Genomic DNA, 18808 nt, shown 5'->3' with positions numbered 1-18808 from the left:
AACCATGCTGTGGGAAGGCATGCTTGTTTCCTTTAGGGCTCTGACTATAATCGGTATGGGTATGTCCAGGTCAAATTACATTTATAGAACGCTGGAGAGATTTGCAAACAGAGAGGTTTTGCTGGGATAAGTCCTACTTGGTTTTGTAATGCAGGTACACAAATTTTCCACCCTGGCTACACACTGGGATCACCTGGGGTGCTTTTAAAAAGTATAAATCATGCCAGAGGACCCCCACTCTCAAGAAATTCAAATATAATTGACTTGGGGTGAGGCCCAAAGAATCACTGGCATAGAGTACAGTACACTTTCCCACTGTTTTCTACTATCTGCAAATAAAAGGGCACTTTCTAGGTGATAGTAACTCTTGTTCCTGCCATCGATTAGTGTGTGCCCTCACATAATCTCTTTGCTTCGATTTCCTTATCTATGAAACACATGTCTTTACTTCTTATGGGATTATTGTGAGGATCAAAAGATAATATAATGTAAACTAAAGCATTACAAACACCATAAAGAAGCCTACAGATGCTCTATTCCAAGTCCCTGGGCTTGATGCCTTGTAAATAGGATCCAACTATAGTAGGGATGTGTTCTGTGTAAAAGCATCGAATGATGACAATTCTAGCTAGCTTATCTAAAACCCATAACAATAAAAATAATATTAGAATCAGGTGGGGGAATTCTCTCTCTCTCTCTCTCTCTCTTTCTTTTTCTCTTTCTCTCTGTCTCTCTCTAGGAAGCCACATTTTCACTAATAATAATGTAGGAAGAGCAGGCCAAATGTAAAATGCTACTTCTGAACATGAATACCTAGGAAAAGTCAGTCTTTTCTTAGTTTTTCATTTCTCTTATGAACAAAACCATATGATATCAATGGTAAAGCCTGAGGTGATTATATTTTATTTTGAAATCTTTAAATATAAATTTGATGTAAGGAATTTCAGCTCTTCTTCAGTGATGTGGAAATCACAGCACTTCCTCTCAGCATGGGTGGACCTGAGCTTGTTTTGTAGAAGGTGATAAAAGTAAGTGGATCGGAAATCTAGTTCTGCTTTGGAGTCAACTAGAGGTTTTGTTTGTTTGTTTGTTTGTTTGTTTTAATAGTTTTGAGGACCCCATCCCAAGTTTGTGGAGTCAGAATATCCTTAAGGAAAAGTGGGGCATCTATGGCTTTAAAAGATTGCCCTGGTGATTCTCAAGCTATCTGCCCATCACTGGTCAGAGGTGGGGTGTATGTGTGGGAACCACAGCTATATAGCTCGGGGTTTCTCAAACTTTAATGTGCATACAATTAGTTGGGGATCTTATTAAATTGCAAGTTCTGATTCAGTAGGCCCTGAGTGGAGTCTGAGATTCTGCCTTTTTATCAAATTTCCAGGTGAGGCCAATGCTGCTGGTCCAGGGACTACTGTTTAGCAAGGAACTTGTTGTCATATAAAAGGGAAGCATGAAAACAGACAAACAAAAAGCAAAACTTTCTTGTTGAACAGTTTGTGAGGATTGCATTGATGAGTAACTTAGAAATTCTCGTATTAAAAGAAAGAATCTCAAAGCTTCTTGATTCTTTTCCTATGTAATGAAAGCTTGGTTAAAGATCATGAACTCGTGGTGCCTGATGACTTTGGAATAGGCAGCAAGCAAAGGGAACATTCTGGACCTCGATAATCTCTGTTTTTAATAGGATGAAGTATCAAGGACAACTAGAGTCCTTCAGAGTGATGTCTACTGTTTTGTTTTTTTTCCCCATGATTTAATGGTAAATTCTATGCAACAACATCACATCTGAATTCACAGATATAAACCAAGACAAAGATGCTACACATAGTGATTGGTAGAGTACTAGAAATACCTGCTGGCTGAAATGCTTTTCAAAACAGATTAATTGCTGCTCATTTCTGTGTCACCCTAAGAAGGTCTGACACTGCACAGCTTTTGGAATAGGACAAGCAGCATCCCTTACAATGGATTTCATGCCATTACTCAGTACCCCACTGATATCATAAAAGGCTGACTCATTTCCTTTCCTCTGTGTGATCTGTTACAATTGAAACTGGGATACCATATGCTGGGTCTACAGTGCTCAGTATGTCCAGTAGCTCATGGTGATTCTGCCAGCTTTAAGGTGATACACAGTCTGGAAAAGCAGTGAGAAAAACTGCTGTCCAGCTGCATTGGAAGTTTTTGAGTAATTGGGGGGGATTTCATTAGCTAATAATTGTCACTCATGCCCCAAACTGATGGATGTCTGAAAGGCTCTTTTATAACCTTGAAGATCTTCTTTGTTGTTTTCTCAAAAATTTCCTTGCCCATGGTGTTACTGTGTACGTCGTTTCTAATAAGGCTCATAATAAGAATATTTATTTCCTTGTCTTTCACCATCAAGATTGTCAAGAATGTCAGCACAGCTCAAGGAACAGGATTTCAGAGCAGCTGACTGCTGCCAGCAGAGACAAGCACAGTTTAGTAGATATCTACAAAAATGTTAATATATTTCTCTGTGGGAAAGGGAAAGTAGTCAGGTACTTCATTGTGTAGCAGCACAGCATCATTTCATGTGTTTTGCCTTTCCTAAAGAGATCATTATACCAGAAAGCAGTGGTCTTTTTTCTTAATATACCTGCAAGATTAATTTTTAGAGTTGCTACCATGTGATAAAAGCTTAATGCCGTAAAGGTGGCTGGCAGAAGAAATTAGCAAAATTCTCAGTTTTTATTTTGATCAGATTGCCTATCAGGGAGATAAGTGCTAGTATAAGCAAAATTCACCTGAATACTAAATATATGTCTGTAGTTTAGTGGTTTCCTCATATAAAGGACAGGGCTTCAATAATGCAAATATAAGTAAGGTGTTTAGCATTTACTGAGTTACAATTTTGTGATAGAACTAAAAGGAGTTGAGAAATTTCTTTTAATCTCTTTATTTATAGATAAGTTGAGGGAGGCATAAAATTTGAAGGTATTTGTGCAATATCAAATAATGATTTGAAACAGAACCAGAACCAGTACTCATATCTGGATACCAAATTTAGTGCTTCTGTTACTAACTTGAAAAGAAAATGAAGTCCTACAGTATAATCCCTTTTTCCAAACGCAAACCCCTGAAAATCAAACCCAGATTTTTCTGCCAGTCTTCAGAAAACCAGAAACCCTAATAATTCCATGTTCTTGATCCAGGTGTGGAGGAGCACCTGCCTGTCACCCTGCCTGTATGTGCAGTGTGCTTGAAGTGCAAGCCTTTTAGCTATTTTGCCAATTGCTATTTTCTGTTGGAAATGTTAGTAGGGCATTAGATGAGAAAGGGAATGTTACAACTTTTGAACACAGGATGAAAATAAGAGTGGTCTTTAAATTCTAACTTTAAAGAGCTTGTTCTTTTAATCATATTCTATATGATTAAAAGAACACACCAAATAGAAACTTAAGGCAATAAACAACAGGGATAGCAGATATCAAACTAAACTTCAGCCTAAATGTTCAAGAGTAGAGTTTATCAATCTTGTCATCGCAGACCTTGTTGGCCTCTCCATACTACTGAACCCTTTATATGCTGTTACATTTGCCCTTCAGTCATCATAGGTCCTTTTAGCATATACTGCAAATTGCCTATACAACATCTCTTTACATTTTTCCTTATTAACAAAATTATGATATTTCCAGGGCATGATACATCTGCATAAAATACTGGAGTTTTCAGCCTCCTTTGCCACTGTGACTGATCAAAGAATGTAGGCAAAGTGCTCAGGCAAAGCAAACTTTCCACAATACAAGTAAACTAAAGTGGAAAGAAAAAAGCTTTTGCCTTTTGTCTTTGCTTCTTTCCATATCTTCCTGTTTGGAATGCAGACTTCACGCCTCAGCCATACCACATGCTAAGAACTTCAGAGAAGGATCAGAGAAAGGGCTTGAGTCCTGGAAGACCTCCCCAAGAAGCTGTGCTAGCTTTAGACTGCATACTTTTGAAAATTTTGCATGTGAGGATAAAAACCAACAATAACTCTAATCTGTAAGTGTTACCTGGGTTTTCAGTTATTTGCAGTCAAATGCATTTCTAACTGAACTAATATTTATGAGTCTCCACAAAGTGATCTTGGCTTCTGTGGTCAAGGAACTTTTACTCTTGGTTTGGTCCTGTGATATTGTGATTAATAAGAAATATATATTTGGTCTTCATCCTCAGTTTTTGGAAGAGAACTTCTAAAATCCTTGTAATTTCTTGAGTGATAGGGACAAGAGGAGCATTGTCTTTGTTATTCATAATAATTATCATTCAAATATAATTGAGTATATGCTAATGAGGAGACCCTTGGTGGCCCCTAGATAGCTTCAGAAAGGGGATTGATTGCCACAGGAACCAACAATGTGATGAGAGGGCTGAAACGTTCAGCCTGCACCCAACTCCCTATCCCTGAGAGTGGGAGAGGGGCTAGCAACTGAGTTCAATTGCCAGTGCTCAATGTTTCAATCAATCATGCCTACATAATGGAACCTCCACAAATACCCTAAATGACAGGGTTTAGAGAGCTTCCAGGTTAATGAACCTATGCATGTGCCAGGATGCTATACATGGACAGAAACTCCTATCCTCAGATTCCTTCCAAACCTCATCCTATATACGCCATTATCTGGCTGTTCATATGTATCCATTATAATAATCCAGTAGAGTAAGTAGACTGCCTTCCCTGAGTTCTGGGAGCCATTGTAGCAAATTATGGAACCCATGGAGGGGTTTATAGAGACCCCCAGCTTATAGACAGTTGGTCAGATGTATGGAAGATCAGGGACTTGCAATTGGCCTCTGATGTGGAGCAGTCTTGGTCTGCAACTACCTCTGGGGTAGTCAGTATTAGAATGAAATTGAATCATTAGACAATTGGTGTCCAGAGGATTGGATAATTGGTTTTTGATGTGGAAAACCCCATACAATTTGTGTTAGAAGTATTGTGAGAAGAAAGTTCATAGGCTGTTCCCAGAACAACAAGGATATGAAATGAAGCAGGGCCATCTTTTTTAACCCAATCAAGTTTTAAGAAGTATGGGTAGTTTTAGCAACATTGCTTTGCCAAGCTACAGGATTCTGATTTTGATTGACTTGGTTGTCTTTCCCCTTATGCCAGGTAGACAGCGGTGGGGTGAAACATTTGCACAATCTGATATGTTCCTGTCCTAATTATGGGAGGCATTCGCAATGGTTCTTTCTCTACACAGAGGAACTGGGGGACTGCCTATAAATGACTGTCCACTCAGCTGTTGTCTAGAGGGAGAGTGTTCAAGAAAAATAGCAGTTAGTGAAGTGTGCACATGTTGGTGCATTTCTAGGTACCTCCAGAATGGGGTGGCGGGCCACACAGTAGTACCATTCCCTGACCTCGACGGACAGACACAGTACTTCTTGTTCTTGTTTTAAAGTTTTCAAGATCTGTTGGGAGAAGTAAAAGAAAAAGCATTTAAACTTTAGGTCCTCAGATATCATGGGAGAGTATCACTATTGCAAAAGAGAATAGTTCTGCTGCTGAAAACAGCCTTGGTAGCACCATACCAGGGGAATTGAGTTTAGCTTCCTTTTGCATAATATTTTCCCATCTTCCTGGATTCCATAGTTAGACTCTCCACTAAAACAGCCATTTGTCATATGTGCCTATTTATATTTAAAATAATTAAAATTAAATACAATTTATAATTCAGTTCCTCAGACATAGTAGTCACATTTCAAGTACTCTGTAGCCAGCCACACACAGTTAGTGGTTATCACATTGGACAGCATAGATATGGAACATTTCCATCATTCCAGAAAATTCTCTTAGACAGTGCAGGTCTAGACAAAGAAATTGAGGTTTAAAGATGTTAAGCGACCTATCCAAAACCTCTATGTAATTATATATCATCATCACAATGCAAACTCATATTTTCTGATACTCAATTCTGCTTACAAACCATTCCATTATATGAAATTATACTTTCCATATATACCTAGTGCATGACTGTCTCTTTATACACACACAACACACTATGTACAATGTGTAAGTAGACATATACACAGATGTATAATTGTTTTAAGGTTCTTAAGGTGTACTTTTAATTATTTAGAAGGTATATTTCAGAGTTCCTTTGGGAAGAAAGTTTTAGTTACTCAAAATGGTCAAGTCTGGTTAGAGAGATAGAGATAAAACATTTATAAATCCTAAGATTACAGTCTAAGTCAGTAAATAAGCAGTTGCAAATAAAAAGCAATTTAATATAAGAAATATGTCTGATAAAGTGAGACATGTCATTGTTCAGACATCGTTTTTTTCTCCCACCCTCCCAAATATAAGTCCTCTCAATAACGAGTATAAGTGTCATTACATTTTTTGTTGTCTACAACATTTGATTTAAAAATCTCTTACTGGTTTTGAGGACCATTCCAAGTTAAGTGTGTTTTGCAGGGTTTCAAGCCATCTGGCTGTGCACACAGAAGTACAGTAACATTTATTGATGGCTATCTACATGCTGTCCGTTTTGGTATTTTATGATAATTATCTCATGTGATCCTACTAACAATCAGGAAGGCTACAGTTACAAACTGGAATGTTTACACACTCAGACTTAGTTTCAGAAAGAGCTCAGGATATTAGAATAAATTAAACATATACATGTGTTAATTACCAGATTCTTCTGGAATTAGGAAAATTTATAAAAATTCCTATGTATTTATAAAATTCCTTTAAGTGCCATCTAATTGCCAGTTCAGAATGTAAGCATTGTGAGAACATGGCTTCCGTCCTGTAGGGACTCAAGAGTTTAGAGGACAGGTCTGACACATAACACCTAATCATAGCAACTCAAAAACTTCCAGAGTTTGTATGCGAAAGGCGACATGAAGGACACATACATACTTAGCACCAAACAAATCAGTGCTATAATTTGCATTACATTTCTGATTTTAAAAACTTATTTTTATTCAGTTGGTACAAGGTGAAGGTAGAACATGGTATTTCTCTCTCTCTCTCTTTTTAAAAATAAAACAGTCTCAGATCTCTTTAAAAAATTAAGCTGGAGACTTAAAAAAAAACTTTATTATAAAATTAATATTTTAAGCCATTATCCCTAAAAGTAACACTGAATCAGTCTGGATTGTCACTTCTATATACAAGTTCTTAGAGTAAGTCATCTGCATTTTAGTATAGATATCCCATTCAGTTTCCAGAGTTGCATGAAAAATTAAGAGCTGACAGATAATAGAGATCAGATCTCATCTAGGAAAAACCAATAATGATGTCTGACCAGAGAAATAATATTAAGACATGAGAAAGAGACAATGATATGCAATGATTTTTAACTATCCTTACTTGCTAGATTCATGTTTCATCCTTTTTAGTTTATGAATTCATTCTGTTCTATAAGATTTTGGCATTTGAAGTATATCTCATTAACTTGCTTTATGAGAAAATATTTAGAAACATATCTTTTTAATTATTTATTTTGAGCCGGGATATCACTCTGTTGTCCAAACTGAATTGCAGTGGCATGATCATGATCATGGCTCACCATAGCCTCGACATCCTGGACCAGGTGATCCTTCTGCCTCAGTCTCCTGAGTAGCTGGGAATACAGGCAAGTGCTACCATGCTTGACTTTATTTATTTATTTATTTATTTATTTATTTATTTGTAGAGACAAGGTCTCCCTATGTTGCCCAGGCTGTTTTTGAACTCCCAAGCTTAAGCAATCCTCCCACCTCAGCCTCCCAAAGTGCTGGGATTACAGGTATGAACCACCACACTTAGCCTTAGAAATATTTCTTAATATTAATTGAAATATATTCCAGATTGTAAACTCTTCGCATACAATGAATGAAAAGGCTACATGTGGGCAGATCTGAGTTTTAAAACCTTCTCTGCCACTAATTAGCTGTGTTGATCTTGAACAGGTCATAATTTTCTCAAAAATATAATAAGAATAAATGTGCTGTGTTTTAAAATAAGAATCGTGTGCAAGATTAAATGAGAGATTATTTGAAAGAGCATGAGGGCAAGCACGAGGCCTTTTATGCTATAAGGCTGGTACTCAACATGTGTTTGTTCTTTCCACTGAGAACTGCTATTATCCAAAAGCAAATAATACCCCAATCATTCCATTTAGGGATGGGTTCCAAATAGCAAATACACACTACAGTGAGCTGTATATGCTAATCAGAGGACATGATATTTATGCACATGTTTAGGATAAGGTTACATGTCCAAAATTAGTCCTTTCAGATATAATTATTTATCCAGATCCTAATTACTAGTAAAATGAAACTTTTGCAAGTCAAAGAACTGTGTGTGTGATTGGGTATGTTTTAAAGAATGTACACTCATGGCTAAGGCTTTACCAGTAATATTTCCACATATATTATTTTATTTAGAGTTACTTTATCTGCAAAGCCTTAGTACTAGGTAATGAGCAGTAGTGGCAGAAATTATGTGATAGTTTGAATACATTATGGATAAGCTCTATCACCGGAACCATAACACTAATAGCAACAATAGGACATACTTGCAAAATGTATTGAGGTCATGCCATATCACAGGTACTCTTCTTATATGATCTCATTTAATTCATTATAGTTTAAATTCCCAATTTTTTTTTGAGTTGGAGTCTCACTCTGTTGCCCAGACTGGAGTGCAGTGGCCGCTCCTGGCCACCACAGCCTCGACCTGCTGGGATCCCGTGATCCTTCCACCTCAGCCTTCCAAGTAGCCGGAATTACAGGCATGCGCTACCACGCTCGGCTGATATTTTTAAAATTTATTTTAGAGATGAGGTCTTGCTGCCCAGGCGGGTCTCGAACCAGCTGGCTCAGGCAATCCACTCACCTCAGCCTCCCAAAGGCGCGGGATTACAGGCTGAGCCACCAAGCCCGGCTTAAATTCCCAATTTATACATGATAGAACTGAAGCCCAGAGAGGTTCAGTACCATTTCCACATCCCTAAGACATTGTGAGCACAAAGTTACAAATTCATATTTTGTCTCTTCCCAAAGTTACTTCTCTGAAGTACCAGCATCTGTTGCTCCCCCACTGAGTTAGTAAAGTCAGTGAAAAAAAGCTTTCAAATCAGTTACATGACATCCTAGAGACAAAAAAAAGTTCATTTAAATGAATTTTACACTCAATAAATATGGAAGGATATCCACATTTCAATAGGATGAATTGACACTTTGCTTCCAAATCTTCTCTACTCCTTTGCTTTTCTTTGTGGACAAGTTTTCTATTTGGAGACTTTAAACATCAGGTGCAAAGGATGAAGTTGAACAAGGAGAAAATAACTAGACAAAATTCTATTAAGAAGCAGCATTGCTACCCTGTTAAGAAGGTAGCTAAACAATTCTACTTGGGTTATATTCCCTTTAGTTCATACAATTGGTTACTAAAGGTATGGTTGAGTAAATAATGTATATGTACAACATGGAATTAATATTCATGTACAGTGATTTCTCAGAACAGCTTGTTTATCCAGTTTTGTATATGGTTCATTGACATGTGATGTGTAGACTTAAAAAAAAAAAAAGCTCTATTTTTTGGTATTGGTTTTATTCATCAGCTTTTATATAACTTTTTCCAACAGTCATGTGATAAAGAATGCACAATTTTGTGGCAGATGTGTTTGTGGCAGATGTGTTATCATATTTGTCTGTGAAAACAACTGTCCTTTATTCTTCTATGGAATTTACTATCTGATTTTTATTTTTAAATGAGATTAGAAAATAGGCTATAGTATTTGGAATGTGTTATCTCACTGAAAGCAGAGAGGACGAGGAAATGATTTGCTAAATTCCTGGAGGAGTGAAAGTGTACAAAGGCCTTAAAGCTGCAATATGCTATCAATAATAAAAAAGACTTAATAAAGGAAACATTTGTAATTCAGAACACAAAGTAAATCCTGTTGGGAGCCGGCCACGGAGGCCCACTGAGTGTTAGGGATCAGGGAGGGCCGTGGACCCCGAGACTGCTAGGACGTGTTCGGGAGCCGTAGACCCCATTTTCCTCCCCCTTTTGCCATGCAGCACAAAAACAACCTACAGGAACTCTGCTGGCCTAAGCTGAAGGCTCTGTGACTGTGACAGGGATAGCTCACTCTAGAAACCCCTTGTTCCTGTTTCCCATAAACTGTGGTTTCGGCTTAGGTATTAGATATAATTCAAATTCAGGTCACATTTGGGAACCTTTTATATGGTACAATCTTCTTTATAAGATTTAAAAGAATATTTGTAGAATTAGTATATACTTATGGAGAGCTGTTTTCAACTTTTCAATGGTATAGATGATTATCAAGAGTGGCCCAGCACAGAGTTTGGGCTGGGCTACATTCCTGAGAGCCCAGCGCGTACTTTGGACTGGGCCGCATTCTTTTAGGCCGACTTTAGCTACAGTTAATGTAAGGTCTTTTTTCTACCTATTATAGAAATTGAATTTATTTTATTCATAGAAGGTATTGTAGAATAGGTCATACTACGTCAAGGAATCATGTTAGTTCAAGCATAATCAATCATTATATTTTTAGGTTTAATAAGAATATAGTTAACTTTAGAAATTTCATTGTCTCCATTTTCTACTATCATGGTTTTGGCCTTAGTACATTTACAGTTTATATTTGGAAGCTTTACTGCTGCTAATCAGCTTTATATATTAGAATTAGGAATTGGAAACTTTCATAGAAATTAGGATAGATATATAAGACTTTAGAATAGCCATTTTGTTAAGAGATTGTAGTCTATTGTTCCAAAAAGTGGCCCACCGTGAACCTTGGACTGGGCCACATCCTATAGAGCCCAGCGTGATCTTTGGACTGGGCCACATTCTTTAGGAATTGGTTTAAGCTATAACTAAGAGCTTCCGTAGCATTGTGTAAGTAGTATTAGCATAGAATAGAAAGGTAATAAAGTTTAAGTTAGTCATCATGGGTATTGAGTGAGCTTTAGAAGTTATTGATTATCAGAACATCATTAGGCTAGTAGGGACTGTTGCACTGCTTTTGAAGAGCATTAACTAGCAAAGGGAACAATAAGACAATCTTGGGGTTTGTCCCTCCTCACACCTGAGCATCTGGTGGGTGGGGGATGCCCCTCCTGCACCTGGCTTTGTGTTCACATGAAAGACTTGTGAGACTGCCTGTGTAAAATTTGGGGATAAATACCTGCTGTAACTTTCAATAAACGGCTTCTGCTCATTTCACTGAACAGTTGTCCACTTTCTTTCTTTCTCTTTCTTCCTCTTTATATCTATCCTTCCATCTTTCTTTCTTTTAATATCTATCCCTACAGATTTGCCGACACCACCACATCTTCCAAGGGACTCCCCAAAACTTGCAGGGCCTGGCCCCCCGCAAAATCCGAGAGTAAGGAGAAAAGTACATCCACATACTTCTTGTCTGGCAAGTTTTTAAATGTTTAGAACTGGGAAAGAAGTAGTTTACTATATATACCTGGATGTAGTCTACAGAAAATCAGATCAAGAGGGTCCAAGATCTTTTGACAAGTAATAGCAGTAAATAAGAAATATTAATTTATTTAGGCCATTATGGGACTAGACATCACACATATGGTCAAGAAGAGCTGGAGCTATTCGCAGAGGGACAACACAGAGGAAGGTTAAAAAAATTGGCTTTAAAATAGCCAGAAAAGGTAAAAAAGATAGCATACATCATGGTTTGTTAAGAATACATAGAAAGAAAAAAATGATACAGCAAACCATGCATGTAATGCACACATTATTTAATGTGAGAGAAAAGAAGTACCAATTCACTTTTTTCCTGATTTGGATTCGATTAATTCTCACAGGGTGGCCTTAGAACAAGAAATTGTCAGAATGAATTCCCTTCGTTATTGCTTCCTCCAATTTTGAAAGAAACAATCAATAAGGAAATCAATATCAACTTGGAAAAATGGTCAAGTGATATATTTGTTATGAATATGATTTCCATAATGATGATTGCACCATTTCTAAAAAGAAAAGAGATGTTTTTGGAGAGTAACTCTAAAAACCCATTATTGTGCAGCATATTTAAAACTATGTCTTGACGCTGCCATTTGCTCCCTGAGTGTGTGTGTGTGTGTGTGTGTGTGTGTGTGTGTGTGTGTATGCTAATGCATTTGTATGATTCCTTGAATTGTAGAGGCTCATAGTGAAATTAAATCTAAACTTACAAAACCTTATGTGTTGCAAAGCCATGTTTTTGACATTGCTTCCACTTAGGAAGAAACTATTAGTGAGATTGGCATGGTTGACTGGATTTCCTGTGAGAGAGTATATAGCAAGAGGAAGAATTGCATAACGGTTTAACTCATTGACTTTGGAAATGGAAGGATCTGAGTACAAACTTGGCACTCTTACTTTCTAGCTGTATGATGAGGGTGAGTTACTTAATCTCCTTGATCTTCAATTTTTTTCACTTCTAATGTCAGGACAATAATTCCTGTCTCAAAAGACTTTCTGAAGATTAAGATCATATATGTAAAGCACTTGACATGTTGCCTGGTCCAAAGTCAGTATTCTATAAATATTAGCACTATCAGTATCATTTTTGAGCATTCAAGGGAAAGTCTACAGAAGGTGACTCCCTGGGAGAAAGTTAGTGAGTCCAAACTCACATCAGAAAAAGTAAAAGCAACATTAGAGTGGTCAAGGCAATCCTACTGTGGCAAAGAAAACGATGAGACTTAAAATATATCCTCTTTTGCTAGCCTTAATTATATTTTCAAGTCAAGACAGATGTTGAAGTGCATCTGATACCTTATCCTTTGGCAATGTATGGAATGTATTCTTTACAATACGTACAATTAAGATATACACACATATATCCTTGATTTAGATAATTCATTATAAGAACTTCTCCCTATTGTGTTATGGTCTGAGAGAGCCTGTATTACTTTGTAATATAAATGTAAAAAAAATGATTGTAATAAACCGGGCTCAGTGACTCAGCCTGTAATCCCGCGCCTTTGGGAGACTGAGGTGAGTGGATTGCCTGATCTCGCGGGTTCGAGACCCGCCTGGGCAACTTGGTGAGACCTCATCTCCACAATATATAAAAAATGAGCTGGGTGTGTTAGCACATGCCTGTAGTTCCAGTTACTCGGAAGGCTGAGGCAGAAGGATCGCCAGAGCCCAGCAGGTCAAGGCTGCAGTGGCCGGGAGCGGCCACTGCACTCCAGTCTGGGCGACAGAGTGAGACTCTAACTCAAAAAAAAATAAAAAAGTAATAAACAGTAAAATTGATATTTGTTTATCTTTTAAAAATGTAAAAATATGTGATTTTTTAAAGACAGAAAGAAAAGATTAAGCATTATATTATTTACTGATTGCATTTACTTGCCAAGTATAAAGTTTCAGAAGTTCATACTACAGTATAGCAAGTGAAAATAGGATGGATATAAATGGAAATTCAAAAATATCCAGATATTTTAAAATAATAACATATTGATAGATATATCAGCATCTTGCTGTTCCTTATTTATTTATTTATTTATTTTGAGTTGGAGTCTCACTCTGTCGCCCAGACTGGAGTGTAGTGGCCGCTCCCAGCCACCGCAGCCTCGACCTGCTGGGCTCCGGCGATCCTTCTGCCTTAGCCTTCCGAGTAGCCGGAATTACAGGCATGCGCTACCATGCCCGGCTGATTTTTTTTGATTTATTGTAGAGATGAGGTCTTGCTGCCCAGGCGGGTCTCGAACCGACGGGCTCAGGCAATCCACTGACCTCAGCCTCCCAAAGGCACGGGATTACAGGCTGAGCCACCGAGCCCGGCATGCTGTTCCTTATGTTATTCACTTTTTCATTTGTTTATCTGACATTCAGCAAAATATTTTTAAGTTCATTTTTGGTGCCAAGTATTGGTGTCAGCCATCTTCTATCTCCAACAACTAAGCAAAACAAAACAAAACCTATGGCTAGTCTAAAAGCCTGACACTTATTACCCCAATTTCTTGGAAGTCTAAAGTAAAGAACCAAAATCTTATGCTAGGTTGGCTTGACCTTGAAAAGAAAAGTGAATCTCTTTCCTGATCTTTGTAGAGATACCAAAAGGCCTTATTAATATTCCTAAGCTAATGTACACACACTTTACAAATGACTCATTCACAGAAATGGCTTCTGACCTTGTTCTCTCATCGCCCCTAATCTGCTGCCATGAACAGCAATATAAAAATGCTTAGTACACTTACTTCAGAGGAAAAGGGACGGGTCACTCAGAGCTCTCCCAGGTGCTGATTCCAACTCTCACAATGTTCTCTCTCCAACAGTCTCAACTTTTTTCTCACCCTGTCTGGTGATGCCAAATGAAACTCTACACTTCAGATATTACTTTGGAATTACAGAAATATCACTTTAAGCCATAAATATCTTCAAAGGTATTGCCTTGCTATTAGCCATTTACTGTAAAGGTGAATTAATATAATCAGATCGCTTCCACTTAACAAGAGCTGTATGGAGTCTTTGAAAGTGACTTTTAAATAACCAAAAAGAAACAAAGAAAATTTAATCTATGAAGTAGTGGGAAAGGCAAGGTAGGGCTGAGAAAGTTCAAAAAATAATAATGTCTTAAGAAATAAGACAAGGAATGTGTTACGTGGTGATTGCCAGAGATAACTTTGCCTAGAGTTGCAGTCCTGAATTTAGCAAGATAAGAGATTACTCCACTCTTTCTCTTCTTGTACCACATTACTGTATCACTCTTTGTTTCCAGAAACAAAACCTAAGCAAGAACTAAAAATATCATGATCAATATTATATGTTAAGACGGATTCTATGGGTTCTTTGGCAATTTAATCACTTTATAAATATTATCTTTCTAGAAGAATGTTAACACTAACTCCAGTGAGCTTACTTAAAGAATACAAACTTTCAATTTCTATGTATTTATTCATTTAATCTCACCACAACTCTGTGAGGTTGGTTCTATTGCGAATCTCATTTAATAGAAAGAAAAATCAATATCCAAGGCCATAGATACAGTATAAGAAAGATCTCAGATTAGAATCCAGGTCTTCCTGACCCCAAAGTCCATATTTTATACATTGAATTAAATACCAGAAATGAAACCATACTTATTGACTGATTGACTAGTTGAGGATTTAATACTTTTCATCCCTCAACTATTTTATTGACTTCAAAAGAAAATAATGTTTGCTTTGCTGCCCTTTTCTCTGTAAGTGTATGACTTTCCTGATAGCTATTTTTATTTCTCATTTTAGTTCTTTCCTTTTCCTCATTTCTTTGACATGCTCTATTTTATCTAGATCTTTGTGCTATTTAAGAGACCAAAGAACAATTCAATTGAAAGTGTTTGAGTTTCCCTGTGTGTTCTACAAAGATGTACACCTATCTAACTAATTAGTTTACTGCAATTAGTGAGTATTGTTAATAATGTCATTTTCCTTGGGAGACAGGTGCCCTAACATATAAACTACTTTTATTTATTTATTTTTTTTGAGTTGGAGTCTCACTCTGTCACCCAGAGTGCAGTGGCCGCTCCCGGCCACTGCAGCCTCGACCTGCTGGGCTCCAGCGATCCTTCCACCTCAGCCTTCCAAGTAGCTGGAATTACAGGTATGTGCTACCACGCCCGGCTGATTTTTTTGATTTATTGTAGAGATGAGGTCTCGCCAAGTTGTCCAGGCGGGTCTTGAACCCCCGGGCTCAGGCAATTCACTCACCTCAGCCTCCCAAAGCGCGGGATTACAGGCTGAGTCACCGAGCCCAGCTGATATAAACTATTATACCAGCACTTTCTCTACGAAAGCTCATCTTTTTTCACATATCATCCTGACTCAGCAGTGTTAATGGTTAGGCAGCTGCATTCTTTACTTTGGGGTCAGACTTATACAACACAAAGAGAAAGCTTTCATAAAAGCTTTTGGCAGGGTAAATTTTAGAATAAAATATGGACTCTTTTTGGGCTCTACAAAGATCCTTTGGGATCTGACGCTTGCCTATATCAGCAGCCCTACTTTCTGCCACTTTACTTATTTCTATTGTAATAACCATGCTCTTCCAACATCTTAAAGCTAATCCGGTCTCAGGACCTTTGCACTTGATGTTCTCTCTGTTGGGAGTGGTCTTTCCCCATATTTTGGCTTGTCATGCTTATTCTTTAGAGACCAACTCAAATGCTCCCTTCTAAGAGCAGTCTTACCTGAGTGCTTGAATAAAGTCGACCACAGACTTGACTCTAGTCACTCTCTGTCACATTGCCTCCTTACAACATTCTTCCCGGCAATCCTCACTACCGTCTGCAATTATGTCTCTTATTTACGTACTGTCTGATTTACTCTCTCCTCACCCTCCCCAAATAAAAGCTCATTAGGGGGCAGAAATCTTGCCAGTCTTTGTCAGGCTGCAGCATAATGTGCCAAACAGTGTCTGATAAATATTAGATTCTTAATTAGTATTGGTTGAGCACTGTTCTCTTTCCTGTTTCACATGCTGTGGTGACGATGGTCAGTGAGACTCGGACTAGGATGAACTTTCTTGTATTTGTCCAATGTGTCCAATTTGACACATTGTTTTCCAGCATCTTGGTTACAAAGGGCCTTTGTATGTTCAATGGCAAGGGATGTTCTGGAAAATAAGTTTAAGAAAAGTTCTTCAAAAAACAACAGATGCTGGAGAGAATGTGGAAAAAAGGGAACACGTCTACACTGTTGGTGAGAGTGTAAATTAGCGAAACCTTTGTGGAAAACAGTGTGGCGATTTCTAAAAGACCTAAAAACCAGCCTTCTATATGACCCAGCAATCCCCCTTCTGGAAATATGCCCAAAGGAACACAAATCAGTCTACAAAAAAGATACCTGCACATGCATGCTTATTGCAGCACTATTCACAATAGCAAAAACATGGAACCAACCATGCTGCCCATTTAAACTGGACTGGATAAAAAAAAATGTGGTACATATACACAATGGAATATTATGCAGCCACAAAGAAGAACAAAATTATGGACTTTGCAGCAACTTGGATGGATTTAGAGTCTATCATACTCAGTGATATATCACAGAAACAAAGAACTGAGTACCACATGTTCTCACTCATAAGTGAATTCTGAACATTTATCATCATACTGCAAGACAGGTATTAGCAGTATTGGGACAGTGACAGGGGAGGGAGGCAGGGGCACATAACATCAATGATGGTACCTGATCCCAAGCTAGGAGAGGTGAGGATCAATGGGAGACGCAAACTTCACCAGAACAATGACCACTTACGTAGCTAATCCTGAATTGTACCTCACATCTTTAAAATAAAAATAAAATAAAGAAAAGATCTCTAATCAAAGGCATTGAATCACCTATTCCCACCCTCTCACTCCCCAAAGTGAAAGCTCAGAGATATACTAAGATTGGAATGTAATCATCATATGAAACAAAGCCATTGTTTGGCAGAAGTAATGCCCTCCCAACCACTCACCCATCCACTCCTCCCCTAGGGATGTCTGAGATAATGAAAACACGAAACAACACTGAGAAAACTGCATGGACCTATTATTTGTGATCAGAGCTGTTATCAGCTAGTCAGTCAGTAATATATTATACAATTATCTGTTTCTCATCTAGTATGAGAATTCTATAACTGATAGACGTATGATCATTATAGTTTTGACAGAAAGAAACATGATTATTCATTTTGAATTTTTACTTCATAGCCTTTTCTTGCCCCACTGAAAATTAAAATCAGCAAGTTGCAATTCATTGTATCAACCTTCTTAATAAATAGACAACCTTAGAAGGCAAATCAGATATATTCAAGTAACACTAGAATGAATCTTCTCTGAAGCAAATACTGAAAAGTTATGTACCAAAAGACCATCATAAAGCCAGCAATCTACAGAAAAGGCCTTGGAAACATATTACTAAATGGAGATACAAGGGTCACAGATCATGATCAAACCCGAGAGACCACAAATCTACCAGCTATATAATTGGTCACAAAAAACCCTGCTTCAAAGTGAAAGAAATCTCTTCATCTGAAACTTTTTCATTCCATTTCTTTTCTTCCGTTCACCTTTCAGGAATATAAACCTGGGCTATGAACTCCCTACCAAATTTGCCTAGTACTTAATGAGAGTGGATACAATAAGAAAAAAAGGTGCAGTTTCTCACATCTTGCTTATAAATGAAACTAGATAGATGTTCATGTTGTTATACTTTCTCTTAATTCTATCCAAAAAAGTAGGTATTTTTTCTCCCAAGACGCATAGGAGGAAATGGAATGGATCTTTACTTTAAAATAAGAGATAGATGTTATCAGTACTTTCTGACACCAATGCACTGCAGAAAAGTTTTGCTTAAAAGCAAATAGAAGATGCCTCACTATGTACTCAGTTTGGGGGTTTTGAACTAATAAAATAGGGATTGGTGACTCATAAAAAAATGCCAGTCATGCTTAGATTCATTGCTGCTAAGAAACTGGACATGCTTTGCCGTACAGCTATTTTGGGGAAATCAAAGCTGTAGGACGTAACAGCTTTACTTAATCACTGGCTCAAGTGAGGACTGTTTCTCTTCCCTTTCCCCTCCCCTTCTTTAAGTATCAAACATTTCTTGGGATACTAGATGCTGAATTAGCTGCATACCGGTTAAAAATTTTTTAAGGGCATATAAAACGTTCTGTATATAAATGAAATCCCCAGATGAGAAGCAGCTGTTATTTGTGTTGAATTTAAGTTGCTTCGGCAACTTCAACCATATATTTTTATCTCATTTAATTACAGTTTTGAAAATAAAACCATCATCAAATATACATGCAAGCTATGTGTTTATTCATCATCTATTTAGATTTTGCTATGGGTGCTGT

The 18808-nt window shown here is 37.5% G+C and overlaps 1 protein-coding gene across 1 annotated transcript in view; it reads right to left on the bottom strand.

Annotated features, from left to right (window-relative positions):
* CNTN4 (contactin 4) overlaps window positions 1-18808 on the bottom strand; it is a 339871-nt gene that overhangs the window by 254322 nt on the left and 66741 nt on the right. The window contains exon 3 of the mRNA XM_008074482.2: window positions 5323-5418. Coding sequence (XP_008072673.1) covers window positions 5323-5418 — 96 coding nt within the window. The remainder of the gene's footprint in view (window positions 1-5322; window positions 5419-18808) is intronic.

This window comes from Carlito syrichta, unplaced genomic scaffold (assembly GCF_000164805.1).
Source record: "Carlito syrichta isolate Samal-C Ts95f unplaced genomic scaffold, Tarsius_syrichta-2.0.1 Scaffold117309, whole genome shotgun sequence".
Classification (NCBI taxonomy): domain Eukaryota; kingdom Metazoa; phylum Chordata; class Mammalia; order Primates; family Tarsiidae; genus Carlito; species Carlito syrichta.
This window is presented reverse-complemented; position numbering and strand designations above follow the sequence as displayed.